The 27,237-nt window shown below is 38.2% G+C and overlaps 2 protein-coding genes across 7 annotated transcripts in view; both read right to left on the bottom strand.

Annotated features, from left to right (window-relative positions):
• The window catches only part of LOC148357005 (RNA-binding protein with multiple splicing-like), a 50,391-nt gene extending 50,108 nt beyond the window's left edge, over nucleotides 1–283 (bottom strand). For both annotated transcript variants that reach the window (XM_088347139.1, XM_088347140.1), the window contains exon 1: nucleotides 73–283. In XM_088347139.1, the coding sequence (XP_088203265.1) occupies nucleotides 73–132 (60 nt within the window). In that variant the 5' untranslated portion in view covers nucleotides 133–283. The remainder of the gene's footprint in view (nucleotides 1–72) is intronic.
• Nucleotides 284–11,116: 10,833 nt separating this feature from the next.
• Nucleotides 11,117–26,193, bottom strand: LOC148357006 (uncharacterized). 5 transcript variants are annotated; one of them, XM_088347878.1, is made up of 18 exons: nucleotides 26,033–26,193; nucleotides 25,867–25,886; nucleotides 22,145–22,163; nucleotides 21,712–21,851; nucleotides 21,560–21,640; nucleotides 21,392–21,445; nucleotides 21,121–21,303; nucleotides 19,898–20,035; nucleotides 19,295–19,352; nucleotides 19,128–19,218; nucleotides 18,898–19,039; nucleotides 16,906–17,010; nucleotides 16,737–16,836; nucleotides 16,561–16,651; nucleotides 12,898–12,972; nucleotides 12,719–12,821; nucleotides 12,529–12,644; nucleotides 11,117–11,295 (listed from the first exon to the last, which is right to left on the bottom strand). In XM_088347878.1, exons 1-18 carry the CDS (start codon nucleotides 26,034–26,036, stop codon nucleotides 11,292–11,294), a joined length of 1,524 nt encoding a protein of 507 aa, XP_088204004.1. In that variant the 5' UTR covers nucleotides 26,037–26,193; the 3' UTR covers nucleotides 11,117–11,291. The 5 variants fall into 5 exon arrangements, with proteins under 5 accessions (XP_088204004.1, XP_088204002.1, XP_088204001.1 ...); XM_088347876.1 differs by having other exon boundaries at nucleotides 19,295–19,355; XM_088347875.1 differs by having other exon boundaries at nucleotides 21,085–21,303; nucleotides 26,033–26,192.
• Nucleotides 26,194–27,237: the final 1,044 nt, after the last annotated feature.

Genomic DNA, 27,237 nt, shown 5'->3' on the forward strand with positions numbered 1-27,237 from the left:
CGTCACGTTTATTCGTGTCGTGAAATTTGAATTGTGCTTGAGAACCAGGTGCGCCCTCTCACGCCCACTCACCTCTTCTTCGTGGCTGCCGAATTCACTCGCCTCGTTTTCCTTCTCGGCTTTGTTCATCATGGAGGCGAATAAAGCAACAACAAAAAGTTAGCCGGCTCGGGTGTGTTATTCCCCGGACAAAAAAAACGCGGACTTCACGCCTTCCTGCCTGCCGAGGTCCAATCGCCCTCCGGAAGACAGCGACTGCAGAGCGGAGTGAAGGTGCCGCGGGGCGAACTTCTCTCCTCATCCCGGAGCTCGCGAGGATGGGCGGGGGACGAGGAAGAGGGAGGGATGGGGGACTCGGGAGGAGGAACGGCTTCTCCTTACTAATTAAAACGCATTTACAATTGACAAGCGTGTTAGACAGAGGGAGGAAACGCTACAGGACTAGTTTTAAGTTTGTTGAGTGGTAAAATTAATAAAGGAAACATTCATACATACATTATCTGCACCGCTTATCCTCACTAGAGTCGCGGGGGTGCTGGAGTCCATCCCAGCTCTCTTCGGACAGTGGGAAGGGACACCCTGAACTGGTTGCCAGTCGCAGGGCACACAGAGACAGACAACTCACTAGCTTATTCACACCTAGGGACAATCCGAACCGACCAATTAACATAACTTGCATGGGTGTTTTTTGGGAATGTAGGAGGAAACTGGAGGGCCTGGGATGACACCCACGCAAGCACAGGGAGAAAATGCAAACTCCACACGGGGAGGCTGCAGAGGCTGGATTTAAACCCTAGGCCTCCGTACTATATACCGTATTTTCCGCACTATAGGGCGCACCGGGTTATAGGGCGCACCCCCAAAAAAATAGTTTTTGGTCCTATATCTTCCATAGATAAGGCGCACCGGATTATAAGGCGCTACAATGGGAATGTCGACAAAACAGTCAGATGATTCAATCAAACTTATTACCCCCTTAACATTCCCAAAGCTTGCAAAGAAGCAAATACGTGTCGTAGACATGTGCGGATGCGTTGTCCGTACGATGTCACTCAAATGCATCGTTTCAAATATCATTCGGAAGGTTAAAGTCTTGGGATTCAAGAAATGCCAACCATTCCTTAGTTTCTATTTTCTTTTTCGCTCGCAACTTTACTGTGCATATGACAATAAACACTTGGAATTGAGTTTAATTCACTCAACTCATCACAGCAACATCAAGATCGTTCTAAAACAAGATACCGGGAAAATATAAAGCCGCTTAGCTCACCTAAGTTCTCACGTCAATAATGATACGCAACCATGGTCTTCTTGCAACCGTGAATGTAGTAAATCCAGGAGAGTAAAATGTTTACAAATACAGACTAATGAAATATGTTTCTTTATGGCGTACTTTAGCAAGCTTGCTATTCAGAGTCATCTTTTTCTGCCAATTGCAGGGTTTGTTTTGGCCCTCTAGCCTATCGGAGGCTCTGAATAACTTCAGCCAATAGCGATCGATTTAACTGATGATTGACGCATCTTTTTCGGCCAATTGCAGGGTTTGTTTTGGCCCTCTAGCCTATCCGAGGCTCCGAATAACTTCAGCCAATAGCGATCGATTCAAATGATGATTGACACATTGGTTAGCCAATGAAACGCCGGTATATAAATCCCAGCATACACCGCGGACTACTCCACGTTCGGGGGAAAATAGAGTCGGCGGCTGTTGCGTAAGTTGCGAGGCCTTGCGACTTAATATTGAGCCATATATAAGGCGCACTATATTATAAGGCGCATGGTCAGCTTTTGAAAAAAATTAAAACTTTTAGGTGCGCCTTATAGTGCGGAAAATACGGTACTTATTAAGTTTCAGCATTTTGAAATTGGGAGATTTTTCCCCGAGATGCCCGCCCCCTCCGCGGCGCCTCAAATTGATGCATCTTTTTAATGAAGAAAAATTGTCAATAAACAAAGGCGTTGTTTCCCTTAAAATGTATTTATTTATGTAACCACATTATGAAGCAGCTGATAAAAAAAGTAGCATAATTGTTAAAAAACACGTGCTTACTTACAACCAGGCTGTAAAAAGCAAACATGTCACCCTTATCACTCTTACGGATAAAAGGAAAGTCTTTTTGCCATCTAGCATGATACTGTATTTGCAATCACATTTTCGTTTTTTAGCTGGGTTTGCTTCTGCCATTTCGCTTTGGAAATCACACTTGCAGCAATGAATGACCTCATGACTTGAACGTAGCAGTTGCATTTAGGCAAGCTAGCCTGTATCAACAAACCGCTAACTCGGTCTATGCATAAACAAACGGAAGATAGAGACTATAAATTTTCTACAGTGTCTTCTCAGTGAAACATATGGAAGATTGAGCCTGTAATTTCTACATGGTTCTTGAAGTGCAATCATTTCTTTTTGGAGAGGCCATCTTGAAATCAGGAGAAATTAATCTGTTGGTGGGAGAATGGAATTAAGCATTTGAATCGGGAGACTCCCGACAGAATTAAGTATGGTATTGTGGGGTTGCGCATTAACCACCCAGCCGCCGTGCCAGCTAGTGGAAACACCAGAGTCAAAAGAATTGGACGAATATCCGGCAATTTATTGAACAATGCACAAGACAATAGACAGCATTTAACATACAGTATATTACAGTAAAATAACACTCTTATTTGGTTTTACGTGTTTGATGATAAACCATAAGTTCGGTTAATCGTGGTTCACTAACCTTGTTTTATTTAAGTTTCATTCAACTCTGATTTTGTTCGTAAACATATGAAGAGTCGCAAAATTTACATTTATAAGCACTGATATAGTTTTAAAATCGACCTAGATCTGTTTCTGAATTTAAAGACACAATAATACAGTTCAAGTTTCAATGACAATTCAAAAGAAATTGAAGCCTCAATGTGTAATATTTGACCACTAGATGGCACTGTGTTGAAGGGCTAGTGCAGATCTAAGAAAGGTTTTCATGGTGAAAAAGATGTTTAAAAATGTCAACTTATGATTTATTTTTATAACAACATTGGAATGACAGGTCAGGTATTTTTTGCCTAATGTTCAAATCAATGTTGTTGTTTTTGTTTTTGTATTGGATGCATTTCTTTTTGTACTACTAGGAGGCACTAAATATTACACACTGTCCTTTTAAATAAGCAAAGAAAACACAATTATGATACTTTCCAATTCAGGGAATCCTAAATCCATGGGTCTCACTGGCTTTCTAAATTTCATGAGTCTACAGTCAAGATCAAAAGAATAATCCAATTCCTACCGCAACCTTGATGCAGTGCTATAAAGTGCATCAAATCCTTGCTGGTTTCTTGGTCTGGGGTAGCTCGTCATTCGGGTCACCTAAAATTTTCAATTCATCCTTTTACAAAAAGCAGTTTTTCTCATATGTTTTCTTGGAAGAGAGTGTTTTTTGAAAAACGTAACAATGTTCAACTGTTGTTTACTAAACAATGATGAAAGCTAGAAAGATACTTTTCTTTTCTAATGACAGAGGGGGGTTCAAGTTTTCTTTTGATGTGTCATATGGCTAAATAGCTACAGAACTAAAGATTCTGTAGACCTCCAAAAAAAGAGTAGAAATGGCTGGAATGAGTTATAAAATTTGGTGATACCTAGGATTGGTATTACAATACTAAACATGATTTCAACCGCATTCCAACATAGCCCAAATATAAATAAAACCAAATGTATTTTTAAAAAAAACACAAAAACAATTTTTATTTCAATGTGTTGACAAAAAATGAAATTTATTAAGGATACAAATACATTGTTAAAATTAAACAATTTTCTGTACCAAGAAGCAGTTTGTGACAGCCACTTGTTTACCATTCTCGTATTAATCAAGCACTACCTTGTAAGGGTTGGTGGTTCAAGCCCCTCATCAGAACTATCATGGATGTTTTGACTGTAACTACAACATCAGTCCTGGGCTGCAGATGGATCCTACAAGGTCTTGAGCATCTCATCAGCTCGCCCAGGATAAACTTGAAGCTGTCCAATTCCAGGTGGCGAGGAAGAGGAAGGTCTCAGACGAGTTCTACTTCTCCCAAGGAGACACACAGATTCCATCAGCGGGAGAAAAGCCAGTCAAGAGCCCATAGAGTAAGGACATCACAGCACTCCATGCAACATCAGAGGAGCTGGCTGCCTGGCTAACAGCAAGTTTTTGGTTTGAACAAATTTATTGACACTAAAAACAGAAAACAATCATGACAATCTCAACAGCAATTAAGCACATTCACAATATTATATTCCAATATTACGTTTTTAACAGCAAACACAAAGTGAGGTTTGAACAAACCTTCTCGAAAATCAAACATATTCACAATTTCATTATATAACATCTTTGTTAGTGTCAATAGATCCGTCCAGGCCAAAGTCGATTGTCCTCGGTCTGAACAAAGTGGGCAAGTCGGGGCTACCAGGGACGTTTGGAGCCTGGGTTTACCAACATGGCATCTTGCCTCAACTCTTATGGCCACCGTAGAGCACCTCAAGCGGAAGGTTAGCACCTTCTTAAGGAAGTGGCTGGGCCTTCCACGAAGCCTCAGCAGTATCGCACTGTATGGGTGGAAAAACAAAACGACTCCCCTTCAGCAGTCGGGAGGAAGAGATTATTGTTACCCGAGCAAGAGAGGTGCTGTTGTACAGGGACACGAGTGATTGCATAGTCTCCTCGGCTGGCAAACAGGTGAGGACTGCCACAAAGCGGTGCGCTCAAGAGGCAGTCGACCTGGCTGAGTCCCACCTGCGGCACTGTAAGCTAGTGGGAGCAATGGCACAAGGATCAGCAGGAATTGGGACCATCCCAGGACCTTCCTACAACAAAGTACTGGGGACAGAAAAGCACCTGCGTATCCAGGAACTTCTAGGCATCAGCTACTTAGCCCATGTGACAAACGAAGTAGTGCACAACACCATCAGAGGGCACATTGGACCCTACAATGAACTGTTATCAACTGTAGGCAGATGAAAACTGCAGTGTTAGGTTCACGTCACAAGGTCATCAGAACTAGCCAAAATCATTTTCCAGGGCACAGTCCAAGGGGGCAAGAGAGGAAGACCGAAAAAGTACTGGGCCGACAACATTAAGGAATTAATTGGTGCTAACCTTGCCACGACCCAAAACCATCAACAGTGGAGAAAGCTGTCCAGAGTTGTGTCATCATTAATACCCAGATGACCCAGGCGGTTAAGAGATCAGTAAACCGTGAGTTGTTGTTCTGAAATCTCAGTAAGATAGAAATTAAAATCCTGATTAATATTCTAAGAAATATGTATAGTATATTAATTTATTCAAGGATAAATTATTATGTATAATGTACTTTTTTACAGATGCTATAAAACCCTTTTATTATGTATGAATAACAGGTTTTATCTATACCTGAAAGCAATGCCTCATACCCCCTACAATTAAGCAGAAAATGGTGACAAAAACAAACCGAAAGACCGGGCGAGTTCAACGAATAAAACATCAAGACTTGTTTTTTATTTTTTGGGGAGGCCTAGAGGGGTGTATTACAGGGCTGACGTGTGGGCCCCTGAACCGATCAGAGGATTGAAAAGAAGGATCGTGAGCAGCTGCATGTGAACTCGAGAGCAGACATTTAATGGAGATGTTGACTGCAATGTGGACCTTTCATTCAATATATTCAATGTATTGAGTAGAACATTACAATACCACTTAATGATAATATATTTTTTAGATTACCTCTTTCAATTGTTAAACTCTTTCATTCTTTAGTAGTTAAGTGTGCTTGTTTAGGATGGTTATGGCTCTAGGCAAGAAACAGTCTCTGAGCCTGAACCACACCTGTTTTCATTTTTCTTCTCCAAAATTAATGAACTCTGTGATTAGTTGCCACACAGCTATTTTTGAACACACCCCTTTGAACTATTGGCCCAAATATTCAGCCTTCAGAGCGTGCCTATTATGAATGCTGGGACTTGTCAGTTTTCTGAAAATCTACCGCACCTGCTGGTAACTTTTGACATGTAACAAGAAAATATATACTAAAAATCACATTGCATTGGTATTATTTTAAAAGAGCAATGTACACACATACCAATTATACATTATACATATATATATATATATATGTAACCGCGGTGTACGTGTCCCACCAAAGATCCACATTCACGCTGGACTGGATGATGAGGTTTTTATTATTACAGTTTCTGCAAATGGATGAGTCACAACATTAGCTTTTTCTGCTGGGTCTGATCTCTTTGTAGTTCTCTCTGATAAGACTAACAACAAAGCATATCAAAGAGCTTTCTTTTCACTTTACAGAAAATACATTTTAGAATATCACAATACATTTTTACATCTTTACATTTTAACAAGATACTTTTAACAAGAGATCGTATAGTGGATTTTTAACGTTTACAATGAATTCAACATGTTTTTCTTTAGTCTGAATTTTAACCAACATCATCCTTTTTTAATGTATATGAGAAAATAGGAATAAAAACAATAATGAGTATAAAAATGGGTACAATTTACCTGCAAATGGATGAGTCACAACATTAACTTTTTCTGCTGGGTCTGATCTCTTTGATCTCTACAAGGGGAATTAATATTTAGTAAAACAGAAACAAAACGAAAATAAACGTAAACAGCTTGACAATATCAATCACATTACTATGCATGGTGAGAGATTTGTCAGCTGGGGTTATAATGTTTAAAATTAACTTCTTTTGTGGAGCACCAAAAGATAGGTCTTACCTTTGTAGTTCTCTCTGAAAAGACTAACAACAAACCCCGCCTCCTGGTCACATGTTAGAAGCCAAAACCAAACCCCACCCCATTCCAGCAGATGGCACTGTTGGACTCAGCATTGCAGGACATTTACCAAAAACTATACACATATTTCAGCAGGAATTTCAATAAAACAAAAGTCATTATTACACCCGTTACATATATATGTAACGGGTGTAATAATAACTTTTATTTTATTGAAATTCCTGCTAAAATATGTGTATAGTTTTTGGTAAATGTACTGCAATGCTGAGTCCAACAGTGCCATCTGCTGGTATGGGGTGGGGTTTGGTTTTGGCTTCTAACATGTGACCAGGAGGCGGGGTTTGTTGTCAGTTTCACCAGAGTACTACAAAGGTAAGACATATCTTTTGGTGCTCCACAAAATAAGTTAATTTTAAACATTATAACCCCAGCTGACAAATCTCTCACCATGCATAGTAATGTGATTGATATTGTCAAGCTGTTTTGATTTATTTTCGTTTTGTTTCTGTTTTACTAAATATTAATTCCCCTTGTAGAGATCAAAGAGATCAAACCCAGCAGAAAAAGCTAATGTTGTGACTCATCCATTTGCAGGTAAATTGTACCCATTTTTATACTCATTATTGTTTTTATTCCTATTTTTTCATATACATTAAAAAAGGATGATGTTGGTTAAAATTCAGACTAAAGAAAAACATGTTGAATTCATTGTAAACGTTAAAAATCCACTATACGATCTCTTGTTAAAAGTATCTTGTTAAAATGTAAAGATGTACAAATGTATTGTGATATTCTAAAATGTATTTTCTGTAAAGTGAAAAGAAAGCTCTTTGATATGCTTTGTTGTCAGTTTCACCAGAGTACTACAAAGAGATCAAAGAGATCAAACCCAGCAGAAAAAGCTAATGTTGTGACTCATCCATTTGCAGAACTGTAATAATAAAAACCTCATCATCCAGTCCAGCGTGAATGTGGATCTTTGGTGGGACACGTACAACGCGGTTACATATATATATATACACATGGCTATTTTTCAATTTTATTCTAAGCATCGTTAGTGACAAATTTATTGTCATTGGGCGGCATTAGCTCAGGACGTAGAACGCTCCTCTTGGGATCAAGAGATCGCATGTTCTAATCCTGGCTCCTCCGTGTTACATGTCGAAGTGTCCTTGTGTAAGACACTGAACCCCTAATGCCCCCCAATAAGCAGGTTGGTGCCTTGCATGGATGCACGGCCGCTATTGGTGTGCGAGTGTGTGTGAGTGGGTAAATGTGAAGCACATTGTAAAGCGCTTTGGGAAGTCTTCATTGACTTGAAAAGCGCTATATAAATGCAGATCATTTCATTTCATTGTAACAAGTGAAATGCACAACAAAATTAACATTAGTCTCTGGTACCGTGATAAAAAAAGAGTGTGATAATGAGATAAAACCTTGCACATTTTCAGAATTAATCAAGATCCCTAATTGTTCAAACCTCACATTGTTTATTTGCTGTTAAAATTGTCAATAAAAATTGATCAAACCTGCAATTGGGATCTTGATGAATTTTAGATCCCTAACTCCTAAGTGGTCTCACTGCCTTGACCCAGATTTGAAACCACTTAGAGGTTTTTGGTTGTTCAGGGGGCCAGAACAAATGTGGGGGTAGGTCATAGTCTTGGGACCACTGTTATAAGGCTTAAATAAAGCTTTTAATATACTGTATTGTCAACTCCTGGAATAGGCCAAGGGGAAAACAAAACAAAAAACAAGAGGTATTCAGTGTAGACTGGTATTCAAGCTGGACCATGTCGAAGCTGGATGTTACCTCCCTTAGCAAGCCCCTCTCAGTTTTGAGCATGTGTGTGAGCCTGTCGGCATCCGACCACACAAGCAAAACCTGAGAGCTGTCAAATACAGCTGGGACGTCTCCTTCCCACTACGCACCCCTCTCCCTCCCCTGACTCCAGCACCAAGCTTTGATACAGCAGGAGGAGGAGGAAGCAACATCGAAGGGCTTATATTTCCATTTTTACCCAAGACGCTCCTCCCAAACTGCCTCTCATCAGCATAAAAGCATTTCGTCTTGTCTCTCCTTCATCGTGAATACTTCACGTGCACAAAAAAAATGTTTTTACAGACAGTCAGGTAAGGGAGAGGCTCATCTGAAATGAAAGGGGTTTTTCGCCTTTCGCCATTACTGCAAGCCCAGCAACAAACAAAACGACTTGATTTTAGAGCACTGACAGAAAATATTACTTTTTAAAGGGACAGTGTGCAATGTTTGACCACTGGATGTCATTGCATTGCGGAGTGCAACCCAAAACTAGTGCTTAAAAGTAGAAGGAACAAATGAAAAATCGAAACTAAATGACGCAAACTCGCCTTTTTACTCCTTATTTGCCTGGCCTATGAGGTTTTTTGGGTACGTGTAGCAGGAAGATGACAATCATATCATCTCCCTCCAAGTTTTTTTTTAATGCACGCGTATATGTTAATCCATGTATTTTTGCTGATTATTCAAATCACGTTTTTTTTACTAGTATAAGGTGGTAAAAAACAAAATACAAATATGTTCCCATCAATGCGCTATTTAATGTTTGGATATCTCCAGGTATTAGTAAACAGTCTGTCAGTCGCTCAATGGCGTGCTAACGCTAGCCGATAACGCAAATTTCTTTGTTTTGAGTTCCAAAATATTTAAGTCTCGGATAAGAATGTATTTACATGTCAATATCGAACCATTTGTTAGCAATGGAATTTTCCCCCCACATTTGTCTTGTTAAAGCTTGTATGATTAACCTCCTCCTGGTGGTTAATATAAACTTTCACTAAAAATAAATAAATACAAAAACAGTATTTATTTGAATAATAAGCAAAAAATACTTAACCTGTTACATAAACAGACTTTTTTTAAACTACTCATGGGTCAAGATGTTCGCATTTAACTTACATAACATGAACTCGAGGAAGCTGACATGATTGTCGAACGTCTTCCGGTGAGGTTGCCCCCACAAAAAAAGTCAAAAACCTTGTGAAAGGCTGGGCAAACAAAAAAAAAATTGAATAGCAAGGATACGGCTTGTTAGTAGTTTGTATTCTTCCATGTGCTTTGTAGCACTTGTTTCAGTTGCACTACACAAAACAGCAATATCTAGCGGACCAATAACACACATTGTCTAAAAGTGCTGTATTCAACCCAAATTCACCTTAAGGGAACCGATGCTGTTGTACCGAGAAATCAATTGCATTCTTATAAGTATTTTCTTTGATTTTTGAAATAATAATAACACATAAAATTAACAAGGATGTTAGAGGGAAGAAACGCTACAGGACTAGTTTTAAGTTTGTTGAGTGGTAAAATTAATAAAGGAAACATCCATCCATTCATTATCTGCACCGCTTATCCTCAGTAGGGTCGCGGGGGTGGTGGAGCCCATCCCAGCCCTCCTCGGGCAGTGGGCAGGGGACACCCTGAAATGGTTGCCAGCTAGTCGCAGGGCACACAGGGACAAACAATTCGCTCGCTCATTCACACCTGGGGACAATTTGGACCAACCAATTAACCTGACATGCATGTTTTCGGAATGTGGGAGGAAACCAGAGTGCCCTGAGGAAACCCACACAAGGGGAGAACATGCAAACTCCACACAGGAGGTGCGATCTCATGACCTTAGAACTGTGCCGCGAACGCACTAACCACTGCACCGCAGTGCTGCCCCGGATTAATAACCATGAAGTCAAAAACACTTCTATTTATTGAGCACCCCAAACAATTTTTTTTCAGAAAGTTCTAGAAAAACTGTTCAAAACCTAGACTGCAGACCAAAACCATTTTTTTTTTTTGCCCACTGTTCACTTTCAGGAACTAATGCCGTGGCGTCGAAAACTCATCATGCAGTTTTTTTCTCAGAATTATTGATAAACATACAGTAAAAAAATGGATCCAAATTTGCTTTCGGGCGTGGCACATTTCACAATGGAGGAGGGTTATAAATACACTCTATTCCAAATATAGCATGTTTGAACTTCCTCTCCCGTGACTCACTTATCATCAGCAGCCATTTTGCTGGCATTAACACCCCTCTCAGACGACCCTGCAAGATTAAAAGGGCCAACACTTACTTGCTCACTCGATCGCTACATGCGTCGGCTGGAAAAAACACTTAGAGGCGTACCCAAAATAACAGTGCCGACAGATAGGACTTTATAACTAGATTAAAAGCCACAATAACAATTAGGATACATGACTTCAGCAATATAAAAGCAACACTTTAGTATTTAAAGAAATGTAGGATTTTGTATAGTCATGGTTACAAAGAACATACAAACACAGAAAAAAACACATAAAAATGAATACAAAGGAGAGAAAATAATCCCATCATGCATGATTTATTGAAGCAACAAATTAACATGAAATTTTATCTTTTTAGGTCATTGGAAAACGTTTTTGGTGTCAGTTTTCTAATAAAAAATGTTTATTCATAAAATGTGAATCTTTCCTTTCTTTTATCGTCTGCTGGAGGCCAGGTCTTTGGTCGCATTTGAGCCCTACCTGGTAAAACACAATCAGTATCATTACGTCAAACATCCCTTTATAACTACAGTATAATGACTCAAAAATGATTTGTAGTGTCATCGATTACATCATAATTAAGTGTAAATGAAAGGGGTACTGTAATCCTTGTTTTTTAAGGGTAACGATGAGCAGAAACCCCGTGGTAGTTGTTCTATCGGTCAGCAATAGTTGAATGGATCGAGGCCAAAACAGTGCATTTTATTTAAGGTGGGCCGCTATGGCAAGCTTTAAAAAAAAAAAAAAAAACGAAAACGCTCCGTCAGTTGGGATAATGGATCACAGCCAGAACGTCTTATCTCCGGAGAGGTGCCTTCTGCCAGTCTCAAATTGCAGAAATAGGGCATTAGGATCATTTGATTGCAGGTATCTGCAATCAAAATCACCAGGTCCGACAAAATTGCGCGCACCCATATGCAATTAGAGACAATGGATCATGGCCGCGTGTGTAGAGTTAAATTTTTGGTGGACGAAACAGCAAAAAGGAGCCACAGGGCCTGACAAAAGTGTGCTTTGTCAGTCCCTCTTCGCAGCAATATGGGATTGGGGATAATTAATTGCAGCTGCCAGAGTGCAGTTCATTTTAGGTGTAAATACAGTATCGGCAAAAAAAGCGCCGTCAGGCCCAAAAATCGTGTGCTCTGACGGTCCCCACTAGCAGCACTTTGTGATCGGTGATAATGGATCCCTGCCGGTTGAGTGCAGTTCACTTTTTGGAGGACGGCAAGAAGGATGAAAGATTACAGTGAATAGATTGAGGGTGGTTCTAAATAGCACACAACAATATTTTGGAAGGTTGTTTAAAACAAAATACCCACTGTTCTTTGTGGTTGGTTGGTTGGCCCCTTAACCACTAGGGTTGTAGGGGCACTATTTCGTATTTTAGGCGAATGTGCTAACCACTGCATTATATACTGTATACAAAAGACACAAGTCCATTTGGTTGTGCATGAAAAAAAAAAGAACAAAAGAAGGATTCAAGACACTATGACCATTTTTGTGTGGTTGGTTTTGGAAAACAACAGAATGTTGGTTCAAATCGGTTAAGTATTGGAATGGTCCATTTTCTACCTGAAGTTGGGATAATTTTGACCCAAATCTTTTTAGACTGTAGAGTGATCTATTAATGCTTTGTTTTAAAATATACCCTGCGTTTATCATAATGAAAGACACCGTTACTCCCACTAATGTTAAGAATAGAAAAAGACTTACTGTGCTTTGTCAGCGCAAAAGTCTTGCGCTTTGAGGGCCGCCTTGGAGAAACCACCCCAAGTAGGAATCCTGTCGGGGTACCGTACAACGATCCAGTCGCCCATCAACTCAAAGTTCTGAAGAGACACCAAAGAGGGGCAATTGAGGGGATGAAAAAAGCTGGCGACACCGGCGGACATTTTTGATTTACATGAAACATTTTTATGGCTTTGTCGCAGCATTCCTGGTGATGAAAGTTAACAAAGGCGCACCGTCGTTTGTGCAGAATCTTAACGCCGTGGAGCGGACCCGCCCTGCCAAAAGGATTGCCATTTGAAACTTGTGGATCAGCTCACTCAATGTCGCCGGGAAAGAACCGTGCCAACTTACTTGCTGAACATATTGAATAGGAAATGTTCCGTCACTCCTGAACTTATGTTTCCCACCCATATTGGAAAAAGTTCCCTGGGTGGAAGATGGAAGCACACTCATACTAACAAAACTTTAACAGTCAAGTCAGACAAGAAAAATGAAGTCTTGTGCTGAGAGGTAGTAATTCAATAAAAAGAAAGTCTTAAGATCATAGATTACTTAATTGTCGAACAATGTACTTCTGGTGTAAATACGGGAGTTAAACAAAAATAACAATAATGACGCTATATTATAATAATGAAGACATAAAAGAAAATTTTGCGTGCAACTCAAAATATATAAAATATTTGGATTCCAAAAAGCGATGACTTGACAAAAAAGTGAGAGCACAAAAGCATGAACTAAAATTACCCCAAAAAATGTCAATACTTCAAATAAAGTCGAAATAACTTAAAATATTCAAATTTTCTGAGACAGAGTTATTCATTTTCTGTAATCCCAAAAAAAAGTGTTACCCATTCTAAACCAGGGGTTGCCTGCGGGCACCAAGTAGCCCCCGGACTGGTTGTGAAAATGTGGAATGCTTTGGTCCCAGAGATTCGATCTGCAACCTCAGTGAAAATGTTTAAATATAAGCTTATAACACACTTCTATTCTATAGCATATGAATAGCCTATATTTTATGTTGACAATATAAGGGGATGGTGACATAATAGTCTGTAGTTTGCAATAGTCTTTGATCTGTGCAGCCCTTTCAGACTTTGTGATTAAGGGCTATATAAATAAACATGACTTGACAAGTCATTTTTTCTAGGAAATATGATTTACAACTGATAGGATGTTTAGTGGTGTTTATTGAGCCCATTTTAACTTAATAATTACTAAAACCTGGTAATACTATAGTAACAACATAGTAATAAAATGTTATCATAGAAATGCAAACTAGTAACGCTTCGCACTGGCCGTAACAAATAAGCAGCTCTCAAAAGGCTGACAACCCCGGTTCTAGATTAAATAGTCAAGTCATGTTTATTCTCATAGCCCTTAATCACAAAGAGTCTCAAAGGGCTGCACAGACCACAGATTATTGCAAACCACAGACTATTATGACACCATCCCCTGATCTAAAACCTACATGAGGGCAAATGATACACAGATATTGTCAACATAAAGTATAGGTTATTCATATGCTATAGAATAGAAGTGTGTTTTCAAATTAGATTTAAACATTTCCACTGAGGTTGCAGATCGAATCTCAGGGGGAAGAGCATTCCACAGCACAAATCATGGTAAATGTAAATATTGCCAGCATTTTAATTGTCGTAATATTACTGGTTATGGCTTACTGCCTATATATATATATATATATATATATATATATATATACACACATACATATATAAATAATATTAGTTTTGCCCATGTTCAGCAACATTCAAACAATAAAATAAATTTAATTTTTCAATTGATTTAAAATGAATCCAGAAGGTATGACATTTTTGTTTTTTCAATTGCAATTTAAAAAACAAAGAACTTAATTATATTTGTATGTTCTGGAACAGTCCAGTATTTCAGGAAAAGATTTTTAGAATTGTGATTTTTCCCTGAAAATTGTCAAAAGTAATTACTTTTTCATTGCAATATTTACATTTCAAAAACATATTTGTCGTACTATGCAATTCAAGTTCCAAATATAGTCGACCAAAAAGAAAATACGGTGTTAATATACATATATATATATATATATATATATATATATATATATGTATATTAACACGGTGTTAATAATAATTATATATATATATATATATATATATATATAAACATTTTTTGCAGGTCTAATATTATTTTAATATTGACGATTATGGCAAAAACTGAAATATTGCATCTCCAAATATTAGAGTATTATGAAAAGCTACTGGACTGTCTCAGAAAATTAGAATATTGTGATAAAGTTCTTTATTTTCTGTAATGCAATTAAAAAAACAAAAATGTCATACATTCTGGATTCATTACACATCAACTGAACTATTTCAAGTCTTTTATTATTTGAATATTGCTGATTTTGGCTTACAGCTGAAAAAAACTCAAAAATCCCATTTCAAAATATTAGAATACTTCCTCAGACCAAGTAAAAAAAATAATTTTATAACAGCAAAACTAAATCAAACATTTGAAAATGTCCATTGATGCGCTCAGTACTTGGGTGGGAATCCTTTTGCACGGATTACTGCATCAATCCGGCGTGGCATGGAGGCAATCAGCCTGTGGCATTGCTGAGGTGTTATTTATGCCCAGGATGCTTCGATAGCGGCCTTCAGCTCATTTGCATTTGTAGGTCTGGTGTCTTTCATCTTCTTCTTAACTATACCCCACAAATTCTCGATGGGGTTCAGGTCAGGGGAATTAGCAGGCCAATCAAGGACAGTGATGCCATGGTCAGTGCACCAGTTACTGGTGGTTTTGGCACTGTGGGCAGGTGCCAGATCATGCTGGAAAATGAAATCCTCATCTCCATAGAGCTTTTCAGCAGATGGAAGCATGTAGTGCTCTAAAATCTCTTGGTACACAGTTGCATTTACTCTGGACTTGATGAAACACAGTGGACCAACACCAGCAGCTGACATGGCTCCCCAAACCATTGCTGACTGTGGGAACTTCACATTGGATTTCAAGCAACTTGGATTTTGCTCTTCTCCAGCCTTTCTCCAGACTCTGGCGCCTTGACTTCCAAATGAAATGCAAAACTTGCTTTCGTCTGAAAAGAGGACTTTGGACCACTCTGCAACTGTCCAGTGCTTCTTCTCCATAGCCCAAGTCAGACGCTTCTTCCGTTGTCTTGAGTTCAGAAGTGGCTTGACCATGGGAATACGGCTATTGTAGCCCATTTCCCGGACACGTCTGTGAACTGTGGCTTTTGATACCTGGACTCCAGCTTCAGCCCACTGTCTTTGAAGCTCCCTCAAATTCTGGAAGCGGCTCTTCTTCACAATTTTGTAAAGGCTGCGGTCATCTCTCTTGGTTGTGCAGCATTTCCGGCCACATTTTTCCCTTCCAACAGACTTTTTGTGGATATGCTTTGAAACTGCACTCTGTGAACAGCCTGCTCTTTGAGAAATTTCTTTTTGTGTCTTACCCTCCTGATGGAGGGTATCAATGATGGTCCTCTGGACAGCAGTCAGATCAGCAGTCTTCCCCATACTTGTGATTTAGTTTACTGAACCAAGCTGAGTGTTTTTAAGGCTCAGGAAACCCTCGCAAGGTGTTTCGAGTTAATTAGATGATTCAGGTGATTAGTTGAATAGCCTACTTGTATACTTTTTCATGATATTCTAATATTTTGAGATAGGATTGTTGAGTTGTCTTTAGCTGTAAGCCAAATTCAGCAATATTAAAATAATAAAAGGCTTGAAATAGTTCAGTTGATGTGTAATGAATCCAGAATGTATGACATTTTTGTTTTTTTAATTGCATTACAGAAAATAAAGAACTTTATCACAATATTCTAATTTTCTGAGACAGTCCAGTATACTAGTAGGAAGTAAGACGTAATCATCAATAAACAATAGAAGACAGTATTTCAATTGAATTGTGATTAATTAAAACTGTCACACGTTTTTGTTCTTTATAATTGCATTGTATTAACATGGTTGTGAATTAATTTCAATATGGTTGACTCACAGATGATGATCTTCTTGACTTTGAATGTTGGCCGCCCTTTGAACATTCTGGAACTTTATGGTCTCCATTGGGCTATCTGGAGCAGCCTTCACTAATTAAAATAACAGAGAAGAGTCATTTCAGAAGGCTGGCGGCCATTGATGAGGGCACCAACAAGTCTACAGCATTCCACTCACTGATTTGCGGTTTCAATTTGGACAGGGCGTCATGTGCTTTTGGCACCGTTCCGTGTATAAGTAAGGCGTTTGAACAGTGTTCTCGCGAGTAGCCATACCCCTGAAACCTCCCAAATGGGAACAGCTTTTAAATAGAAAAAAAAGCTACAAAGTCAAAGTGCCAGCTCACCATGAGCTGCATTATCTTCATTTGCATCAATTCATGAGCCGCCTCAGCACAAGAGCCGTCCATCTTCAGAACTTCACCAAAGGCATGTGCCGCCTCATCGAATCGCTGGTGGGGAGACAAGGAGATCCTATGAGACTTGGAAGTAAGATTGGGCCTAAAAACTCAAGCCCGACCTGACCCCTGCTTGCAGGTATTAAAGCCTGATCATGCCAGAACCCGACCAATTAACTAGATTTGCAGGAACATGCAAGAAGCGAATGCGATTTTTTTTTGTGAGGACTCGGGAGGACAGGTGATTAGGCAATTGAAGCCTGATTTGGAACAAAATCTGAGATAAAGAAGACCGTATAAACATATACCTTGCTACCTAGACATTGCCATTCTTCTGCTTCAGGGTTGTCAAGTCAGTGGCAGTTTTTGTGCTGCTCAGTCCTCATGACTGCAAGATCAATTTAGATTCCTGCTCTACTATAATTCTGGACTGACATTTTTCATTTTAAACGGCTTGAAAAGTTTCTGGTAGGTATATCTGACGATTGAGGTAAGGTCCATCCATCCATGAGCATTTTAGAAAAGATGGGATTATATGAAAGTTTGTGTATTGTTGCTTATTATTTAAATCAATATTTTTGATTTTTTTTTATTTCATGGATGAAGTTTTCAGTTACCACTCGGAGGCACTAATAATATTCAATGTCACTTCGGTGAAGGTAAATGGTGTACTTTTGCACCTGTACCTAAGAAGGTTTTTATCAATGTTTAATGTAAATAGAAGTGAAAGTTCGTGACTGGGTGGAAACCAGTTCACCGTGTGCCCTGCTCACTGCCTGAAGATAGCTGGGATGGGGTCCGACCCTACTGAATATAAGTGGTGCAGATGATGGATCGATAGAAGTGAAAGTACTGTACTCTATATGTACACGTTTAAAATCAAAGGTTAACATATTAAAGAAGGGCAGCACGGCGGGGCAGTGGTTAGCGCTTGTGCGGCACAATTCATGTCATGGGAACCTGTCGTGGGTTCAAATCCAGCTCCAGACTTCCTGTGCGGAGTTTGTATGTTCTCCCCGTGCTTGCGTGGGTTTCCTCCGGGCACTCCGGCTTCCTCCCACGTTCCAAAAACATGCATTTCAGGTGAATTGGCCGGTCCAAATTGTCCCTAGGTGTGAATGAGCGAATGAGTTGTCTGTCCCTGTGTGCCCTGCGATTGGATCAGTTCAGGGTGTCCCCTGCCCACTGCCCGATGATTGCTGGGATGGGCTCCAGCCCCCCCGCGACCCTAATGAGGATAAGCGGTACAGCTAATGAGATGAGATGAGATGAACATATTAAAGATACAAAGACAAAACGGGATTGAATACTCGGCAGTTGTTTCTTGTGGAGTTTTGAATTTTTCTAAACGAATGTAAGTTATGACAAACAATCAGAGTAACAGCGGTAGAAAACATAATTTATAGTGAGTAAAATAAACACAAGAATCATGGACGAAAGATTATAAAGTTGCCTGAAGGGTATTGCACAGAACATACCCTAATAAATGTACTCAACTAAATATACATAGTTACTTTTTTTTATTTAAAACAAACTTACTTTCGGCAAGTACCACCACTCAGTAAAGCACCACTCTTTTTCTTGCTTTTATCACGTTCTCCAAACAAATGTCTAATAAGTTCAATTCCTTATATTTTTAAAAGCCATTTATTATTTTAATATTGCCGATTGTGGCTTTGGCCTACTAATGTACTTTATGGTTGAGGGATGGGATATCCATGTTTTGCCATTATCAACATATATTAGAACAGTGAAAGACTAGCAATATTTCAGTTGATTTGTGACTATTTTCAATTCCATAACAGAAAATCTTTATCACAATCAAATTTTCTAAGAGAGTCTTGTAAATGAAAACATTTGGCACAATTACAAGATAGAGCAGTCCCTAGATGAACGCAACGACTCAAATATGAGGTGCATGGATAAAAAGCGGACACAGACCTTTAGACCGCCTAAAGCCCTTCCCTTGCGGAAAAGGCCTTTAATCCAGCCAGGCGACATGCTGAGGGACAACTCTGCATCTACCAAGGCCTTCTCGTATTCCTGCATCTTCTCCAAACAGAATGCGCGGTTTCCAAACAACCTAAAATGAAAGGAATCGTGTTGTGTTCATGTGTTGTTTTGTTTAGCCTTCAAAAATACATAAGCAGCAGCACATTGGCAGCACTAACTTGAATTCAGTGGGATTGTACTGGATGGCTTCAGTAAAACACTTGACTGCCAATCCATAATGCCCATCGCTAGCACACTTATTTCCCTGAGCTAAATGAAAGTACAAAAAAAGGTTTTGCCTCAACAAAAATTAAGTGCAAAAATTTTGGAAAATGAGGATGCTCACCTGCAAGTATGTTGCTTTTTTCAACATTATCTGCAAAGGTAGCTGCCCCAGCAGAAGACTGCTGGAAAAACTCAAAAATGTTATATTTAGATTTGTTTGTTTTGCTCTTGATGATTGTTAAAAAATGTGAAAAACAAATTGCAGATTTTATATGATCTATGGAAATTATAAAATGTGACAATTTTTAAAAGGTCAATATAAAATTATAATAACTAGGACCGTCTTGGAAATAAGAATTTTGTTATAAAATTCTTTATTTACTGTAACACAATTAAAAACAACAGCTTATAAATCCTGGATTCATTACAAACCCACTGGAATATTGCAAGCCTTTTATTATTTTAATACAGAGCTGATAATGGCTGAAAACCTACTGGTATACTTTTTGATGAGATTCTAATACTATGAGATGGGATATTTAGGTTTTCGCCATATTCAACAATATCAAAACATTAAAAAAAATAAAAACACCTCCCAACTCAGGTGAGTGCAAGACATTTTTGTTCCTTTAATTGCATTACAGAAAACCAAGAACTTTGTCCCAAAATTCTCATTTTCCAAGACAGTCCTGAATTAGCAAGAGTAACAAACGTTTTTCCTCACATCGTTATAGGAATCTTTGGTAATTTGCTCCTTGCGAGGCAGTGTCTTTTTCTTATTTTCTGACTTCTGTTTTGCCACCAACTTATGACGTACTTTTTCATTGGCTTGACTCACAAAACAACTTTCCAAATCCAGTTCCTATGAGAGAAATGTAAAAAAAAAGAAAAAAACTAAAAACATGTTTGCCATACATTGTAACATTAGTTTTAAATCGTGCCGTATTTTTACAACCAGAGGGTGCACCACTTTTCGCAGAATCTGCCCACCCACACGTCGCCCTCCAAGATTTTTATGGTGTAATCTACTATGTCCGACATATAACAAAGACACACGCACACGCGTTTGAAAATAGAACAAATACAAAAGTGCAGTTGGATGACATTTGTTTAGGTGATGACAAAGTATTAACTTTTTGGGGGTAAAAAAACATGGCTCAAACACAAAACTAGAGCGGGAACAAAACTTTTTTATTGCTTGTAATTGTCATCAGTCAAACCCAATAAAGTCCTCAGCCTCCGTTTCGAAATCGAACAGCAGCGCCAAATGTCTATCAAACAGGTTCACTTTCAAAGTCACTTTCTTGTGCTGTGCAACGATTCTCAACTGAAACCCTCTTTTGTGAAAGCCCGAACAATTGTGCTAATGGCCATGTTAGCTCAAGCATCTGCAATATGCCCAGAATGATAACGAAGCTCAGTGTTGATTTGAGCAACACTTTTTTCACATTGGCTGTGAAGCACCGCTCGGACAAAATGCCATTCCTAAGATGTTTTCTGCAAATATGTACATGAGAAGTAATACATGCTAGAAGAAGACAATACGCAAATGTGAAAGAAGTACGCTACTTTCACGATTGCAACACTAGCGCTTTCTGGTGAGGCACCAGCTGCAAAAATCCCGATCATAAGTGGCAACACGGAGGACATCATTAGTGTGTGGGACTTGAAATAGGAGCACATAGTCACAGTTCAAAAGCGATGGTGACATGTGTTCTGCACACACATACCCCTTTTTTCATATACAATCAACCACACATATCCCTTTCAACTTCTCATAATGTCCTCCACTACGTCCGCCTTAAAACAAGAGAAACTCACACACAAACACTGGGCACACCGCACCATAAGGCAGGCTGCACATTTTGGAGAAAAGTTAAAAGTTATGAGAAAAATTATTAAAATGAATACCTCTACGTTGAAGGATTCATTGTTATTGACACTTGCCAAATTGCTTCCGTCGTCGGAGCCAGCAGCCAGTCCCGATTCTGTTCTGGCTTCCGCTCCATCTGTCTCTTGCACTACCGCTGCGACTTGTGTGCTACTTGCACCCCCCTTTCCATCTTCCATGTTTGTGTTGTCTTGAGATTTGACACAAACTGCAAACTTTCCATCAGCATCAGACATAGCCTTTACCAGAGAAAAAAACAACACAAAATGTGTTTTGTTTTATTGCTTGAAATAATGAATCACATATTTTTAAATGAAAGGGACTTACATTAACCGCTTTTAGTTGTTCCAATTTCTCCTGCCGCTTTCTTTCCTTTTGTTTCTTTGAACAACATAGTAAGATTGTAAACATACACTTTTACAGAAAAATGGTATAGAAAAGCACATACAAGTCAAATCTATTGATACAGAATGGTTTATGCCGACAAAAGTGTACCCGTTTCTTAATGCGCTTCTTTTCATTTTTTTCTTTAATCTTGGCCTGCTGTTTTAACCAAGGGTCTTTTTTTTCATCATCCTATTGAAAAAGGGGCGGATTAACGAAAGACAAATTAAAAAAAAAAAATTATACAAAATGTTTATACGTACACGGTCTTCAATATCTTGCAGCATTTCTATATGGTAAAAGTTAAAATTTAAATAATCAGCCATTGAATTGAAGTCTTCCACGTCACTGGTGTCGTCTTCATTTTCGTAATTAAATATGTCTTTTATGACCATTAGTTCATCTACGACAAAACAAAAACAAAAAAGGAGTTCAGTATTGTCCACGATGATCGATCTATAGATTGCTAAACTGTCACTCAAGAATCATGATATCATGAACGTTTTATTATATAATCAAACGCAACAATGTGTGTGATTTTGTGTTCAGAATAAAACCAACATTTTTATTTTTGCACTCATAACCATAATTCCTAAACAACAGCTAACAATATTTGTCCTGTGAAATCTTTATTTTCACAGGGCTGACGTATGAAAAACTTGAAGATTACATTTCAAAGCAAAGCTGTGAGCTTACCCCTAAATCCATTGGTTACCTGGGTATAGGAGAAAAGAACAGACACATTTACTCAAAAGATTACAAAAAGGGAGCAGATCTTTAAAGCCAAATGTGTAAATTTAGACCACTAGACCCACTTTCACGTAAAAATGGCGATATCTATTCTACAATTATTTGTCTACTTCAAATTTGATGTGTAGTCTGGTACGAACAAGGGCCAATGATACAGGGAAGAGCGTTGCTTGTCGCAGCAGTAGTTCTTTACACAAGAAAAATTGTACGGTTTGGTCACTCTCATCTCCGTAGATTGTATTCCCCTTATGCTTTTAGGATTCGTTTTTGGTTTCCCAAATAAATACAGCAACATCTAATGGTCAAATAATACACAATGTCCATTTAACGGCCATTTAACGTCTCTAACTGAGACCTGCATGTGATGGAAGTCGCATCATCCATGCATCTGTAGCTTAATTTCCCGAACTATATCCTTCTCTAGCCACTGGTGTAGGCTACTTGACGGTAGGATAGGCCTCACCGCAAGGAAATTCTTATAAGCACTATTAATGACAGGCAAAAAACTCACAGCTTTGAAGCTTGTGTCGAGGAAAAGTGGGAGTGGAAGATGAAGCCTTGTTTCAAAGTGTGCGTGTCAGTGATGTAGGCCTTGTTTTCACTATTTCCACGCTACACTAACAAATATAAATGACAAAAAAGACAGCAGGAACGAGCATGACATCACTCTATAACAAGCCACCCACTCCCCAATTCCTTTGCCATGAACAGTTATGCTGAAAGATAAAGCAGAATAAGAGCTGCTTGAATTCGGTTAGACATGAACAAAAAATAGAGAAAATATTCAATTTTCTAGGGACACCTCAAACAACGCACCCTATCTTTAAGTCAATTAGTTTGTCCATCAGCAAGGTAGTCAGAAACAAAATCCAGTCCAATTGCATTGGAGAGACCTGTCGAACATTGAATGTCCTTTTTCACAAAGGCAAAAGATAATTATCAAATTTGAAGTAGATAAATAATTGTTTAATAAATATCGCCATTTTTACGTGAGAGTGGGTCTTTGACAATGTCACTTAAAGGGACGCTCTAATATTTGACCACTAGAGGTCTGTATTGTGTAATATAACGGAAAACGAATGCAACCAAACACAACGCACACTTAAAGTCACCAGATCGCACCATTTTTTCTATTAATTTAATTACCTAGCCTTTCACAAGTTTTTTTTATAACTAGGACTTAATAATACACAATGTTCCTTTAAAAAGAAACCGCTCATAAAAACATGTTATTTCAAGAATCCAACTGTAAGACACTAATGCACCAATAACCATGGAACAATCAACACGGTCAATAGAAAAATAAGCATTGCTTGATTTTTTTTTCTCTTTCGATTTTTTAATATTCATAGAAAATGTGTATTATGCAGTATTCATTTTACCTCTGAAAAGTGATGGGTCCCGGGGACTCGCATGCTCAAAAATCTATGGGTCCCAACAGAGATCTAGGGTCCCGTAAATTTTGTGTTATCAGGGTTGAAATTATAAATCGGGGACAAATATATAATATAAATCTATATATTCATTCAGTTTTAATCATCACAGTTAATTGGTAATACAAAGCAGTTATCACTTCAGATTTTCAGTTTACAAAAATATTGTACATTATTCAAAATAATATTGCTGAAATATTAGTCTAAATATTCATGCACTTTTAATCATCACAGTTAATTGGTAATACAAAGCAGTTATCACTTCAGATTTTTCAGTTTCTATATTCTTCGTGGTTTGTTGTCCCGCCTCAGTTTTAATGCCTTCTCAAGGTCCAATCCATTATCATCCTCCTCATAGCGTCACCAGGAATATAATTTAGTCCATTTTGGCAGAAAAGTCCTTCTCTTGCTAGTATTTTTTTGTTTATTTTCTTTCGTCGAATCGTTCGCTTCAACACACGTGTTTTCCTTACCTCCGCGATCTTCCAAAGAATTTCCCCGCCGTTTTTTCGTGACGGAATTATTGCCGTTGTTATCACTTTCTGCATAATGTTTCGACTTAATACTGACATTGAAGAAATTACTAATTTTGTGTTGATTGTCCCCTAATACTGTTTTTTCGGAGGCATACTCATACCTGTCAAACTCAACGGCTCCATGCCCTTAAAAACTGTCATTTTTCCCTTACAAAATACAAAAAAAATCTTACACCATATTTTTTTAAAACGTGTTTCTTTAAGTACTTTAACATGTTGTATTGTACATGTGTTTCCTTATATATTATATATTGTTAATGAACATTTTGTTGTGAGACACTGAGTTGCTTGACATGAGGTTTATTATAAAAAAAGGTCAAAAATTAAGTAGCTTGGACGTTCACTGTAGAAGGAAAAAAAATAAGTATAATACTACAGTTTTTTGTTCAAATTATTAATTCATTTCCTGCATTAAATTATTGTTGGTAATATACTGATTAACGGGATAACCACAAACCTGTCTTTTTTTCCATTTTCTCCTTTTTTCTTAACTTCTTTATACAACATCATAATTCGTAAAATAATGCATCAAAGCAAGTGAGCCGTTTGATGCACTCTGTTTAATGAGTTGAGCCTAAAAAGATGAACTTTCACTACACAACTCGAACTCGTTTGACTTGATTGATTTGCCGTTTCATGATAGTCTGTGTATACCGGATGGTACCCATATTGACAAATTTGCGTTTTTCCGGACAGATTTTCTTGTACGTAGTGCATAAAATGCATAATAAACGTACTTTGTACGGCAAAAACATACAGGTAGAAAGGTATGCATACTTAACCTTCACTCAAAGACAAGCACCACAACAATGACGTGATCTCAAAGCAAGGAGATCGGCGTGCAGACGGAAACTCGAACCGCGAGACCAAAACAACAATGGCGGATCTGCCTGACGAAAAGTTTGGAGTGCGGTAAATCTTTCTTTAAAACAATAATCGGGTAATAATGACGATTTTGTGCCAAAAAAGTTGCGTCCCAATGACGCACGTTGATTTGACACTGTGCGTCACCAGCAAAAATGATGCGTCCAGGATGCAGGGACGCGGGCTAACGAGAACACTGATTATGTAATTCACTTTAAAAAGGCGTTGGTAATTAGTAATATTTGGTACAGTGATTTTAGCTAACCTGCATTGGCTCCCTGTTAACCTAAGATGTGATTTTAAGGTTCTGTTGGTAGTATACAAAAGCATGCATGGACTTGACCCTCGTATCTTTCAGATTTAATTTCCCCCAATGTTCCGGTCCGAAGCCTTCGTCTGAAAATGCTGGTCTACTCATGATCCCAAGAGGCTCTTGCCTCTTGAGATCTGCAGGTTCCTGAGCGTTCTCCATTCGGGCCCCGGTGCTGTGGAACGCTCTTCTCCCTGAGATTCGATCTGCAACCTCAGTGGAAATGTTTAATTCTAAGCTTAAAACACACTTATTCTATAGCATATGAATAACTTATATTGTATGTTGACAATACCTGTGTATCATTTGCCCTCATGTAGGTTTTAGATCAGGGGATGGTGTCATAATAGTCTGTGGTTTGCAATAATCTGTGGTCCGTGAGGCCCTTTGAGACTCTTTGTGATTAAGGGCTATACAGATAAACTTGACTTGAAATAGTGAAACAAAACAATGCAGAGCAAAGTATGGGGTGGTGAATGCTTCTCTGTCACACTGAAAATATAATAAGAAAAAAAGTGTACTCACAAACGGCAGATTTCTAGTATCTGGAAGAGAAAGATAAACGGTCAAAGATGACGGACTGAACACATTTCAAACAACCTCTCGAGTCGATTCATCACTGTGCTAAACTTCACACAAACACAATGGAAACAGGCACCAAAAACATTTCTTAACTTATTTATTTCCTCACCCATTTATCCGCTGTATAATAGTGACGTAGTTAAACGCCCATTAAGCGTAAATTAAAATTACGAGTTAAACTTTGAAAATGTGCAAACTGACGTCTATATTATGGCGTCGATTGTTGAATCAGAATAAATACTTCTTCTTTTGTTTTAAAAGCGTTCGCAGCAACCCTTTTTTCGTGAATTACCGCCACCTTTTGAACGGGAAGTACTAGTTGTTACGCGGGATTTGTAAAATACATTTTTGCCCATAAATTATCTTCCGTGTGAATAGAATTGTTATGTAAATATATAACGTTTGAGCTACGTGGGCTGAAGTAACTATGCATGTGCAATATTGAATTTTGGTAAAACCGCAGTGCAGTCAATTTTGAATAATAACGCGAATATCTATTAAAAAAATAATTAAAAAGACACGTTCACTCAACAGAATACAGATTTTGCATGTTTATCAAAATGAAATATAAATTGATTTCAGGTTCAAAAATATTTTTGACAAAAGTATTCAAAACAGCTCAAATGAATACATTGTTTATCGAAATAAAATATAAAGTAATTTCAGCTTCATATGTTTCTGGCTAAAGTATTTAAAGAGCTCAAATGCAGGAAAGTTCAGTTGATAAAAATCTAGCATCTCGGGTTCTTAAGTATTATTTATATATATATATATATACACACACAAAGGACTGTCTCCGAATGCTCTAAGCCAGGTGTCCCAAACCTTTTTAAGATAAACTACTTTATTTTTTTTTACTAATTAGCGCTAAGGCCACAAGTTTTAAATACATTTCTAAAACAACAACTTAACTATTAGATAGATAGATAGATAGATAGATACTTTATTCATCCCCGAAGGGAAATTCACATTTCCAGCAGCATCCCTGAGCTGAGAACAATCGAAAACGAGAACAATCGAAAAATAACACGGGAGCTGCTGGAGTGGCTGCCATTCGTGACGGCGCCGGAAGAAACGATTCAATTTGAATCATGTACAAACAAACAAACAATTGAATCATGTATGGTTCATACCGGCCGAATATGAACACAAAACTTTTCTGGTTCTCACCTGTAAGGCCTTTATTGTTGACATATTCCTTTAATATCATAAAAAATGGTTTTTCACTTACCATTGTTCACCACATGTAATATCTTAATCATGGTTATTAGTGCTACCTTTCCCTGATCCCATTTTCTCCTACTATGTTGTTAC

Source organism: Urocampus carinirostris, chromosome 11, assembly GCF_059441175.1.
Source record: "Urocampus carinirostris isolate Australia breed hairy pipefish chromosome 11, RoL_Ucar_1.0, whole genome shotgun sequence".
Classification (NCBI taxonomy): Eukaryota; Metazoa; Chordata; class Actinopteri; order Syngnathiformes; family Syngnathidae; genus Urocampus; species Urocampus carinirostris.

Coding starts and splice junctions, on each gene's coding strand:
- LOC148357006 (XM_088347874.1), bottom strand. Junction 21,641..21,711: donor TGCAAGATATTGAAGACCGT/GTACGTATAAAC, acceptor CTTTTTCAATAG/GATGATGAAAAAAAAGACCC. Junction 19,040..19,127: donor TACAATCCCACTGAATTCAA/GTTAGTGCTGCC, acceptor CTTTCATTTTAG/GTTGTTTGGAAACCGCGCAT.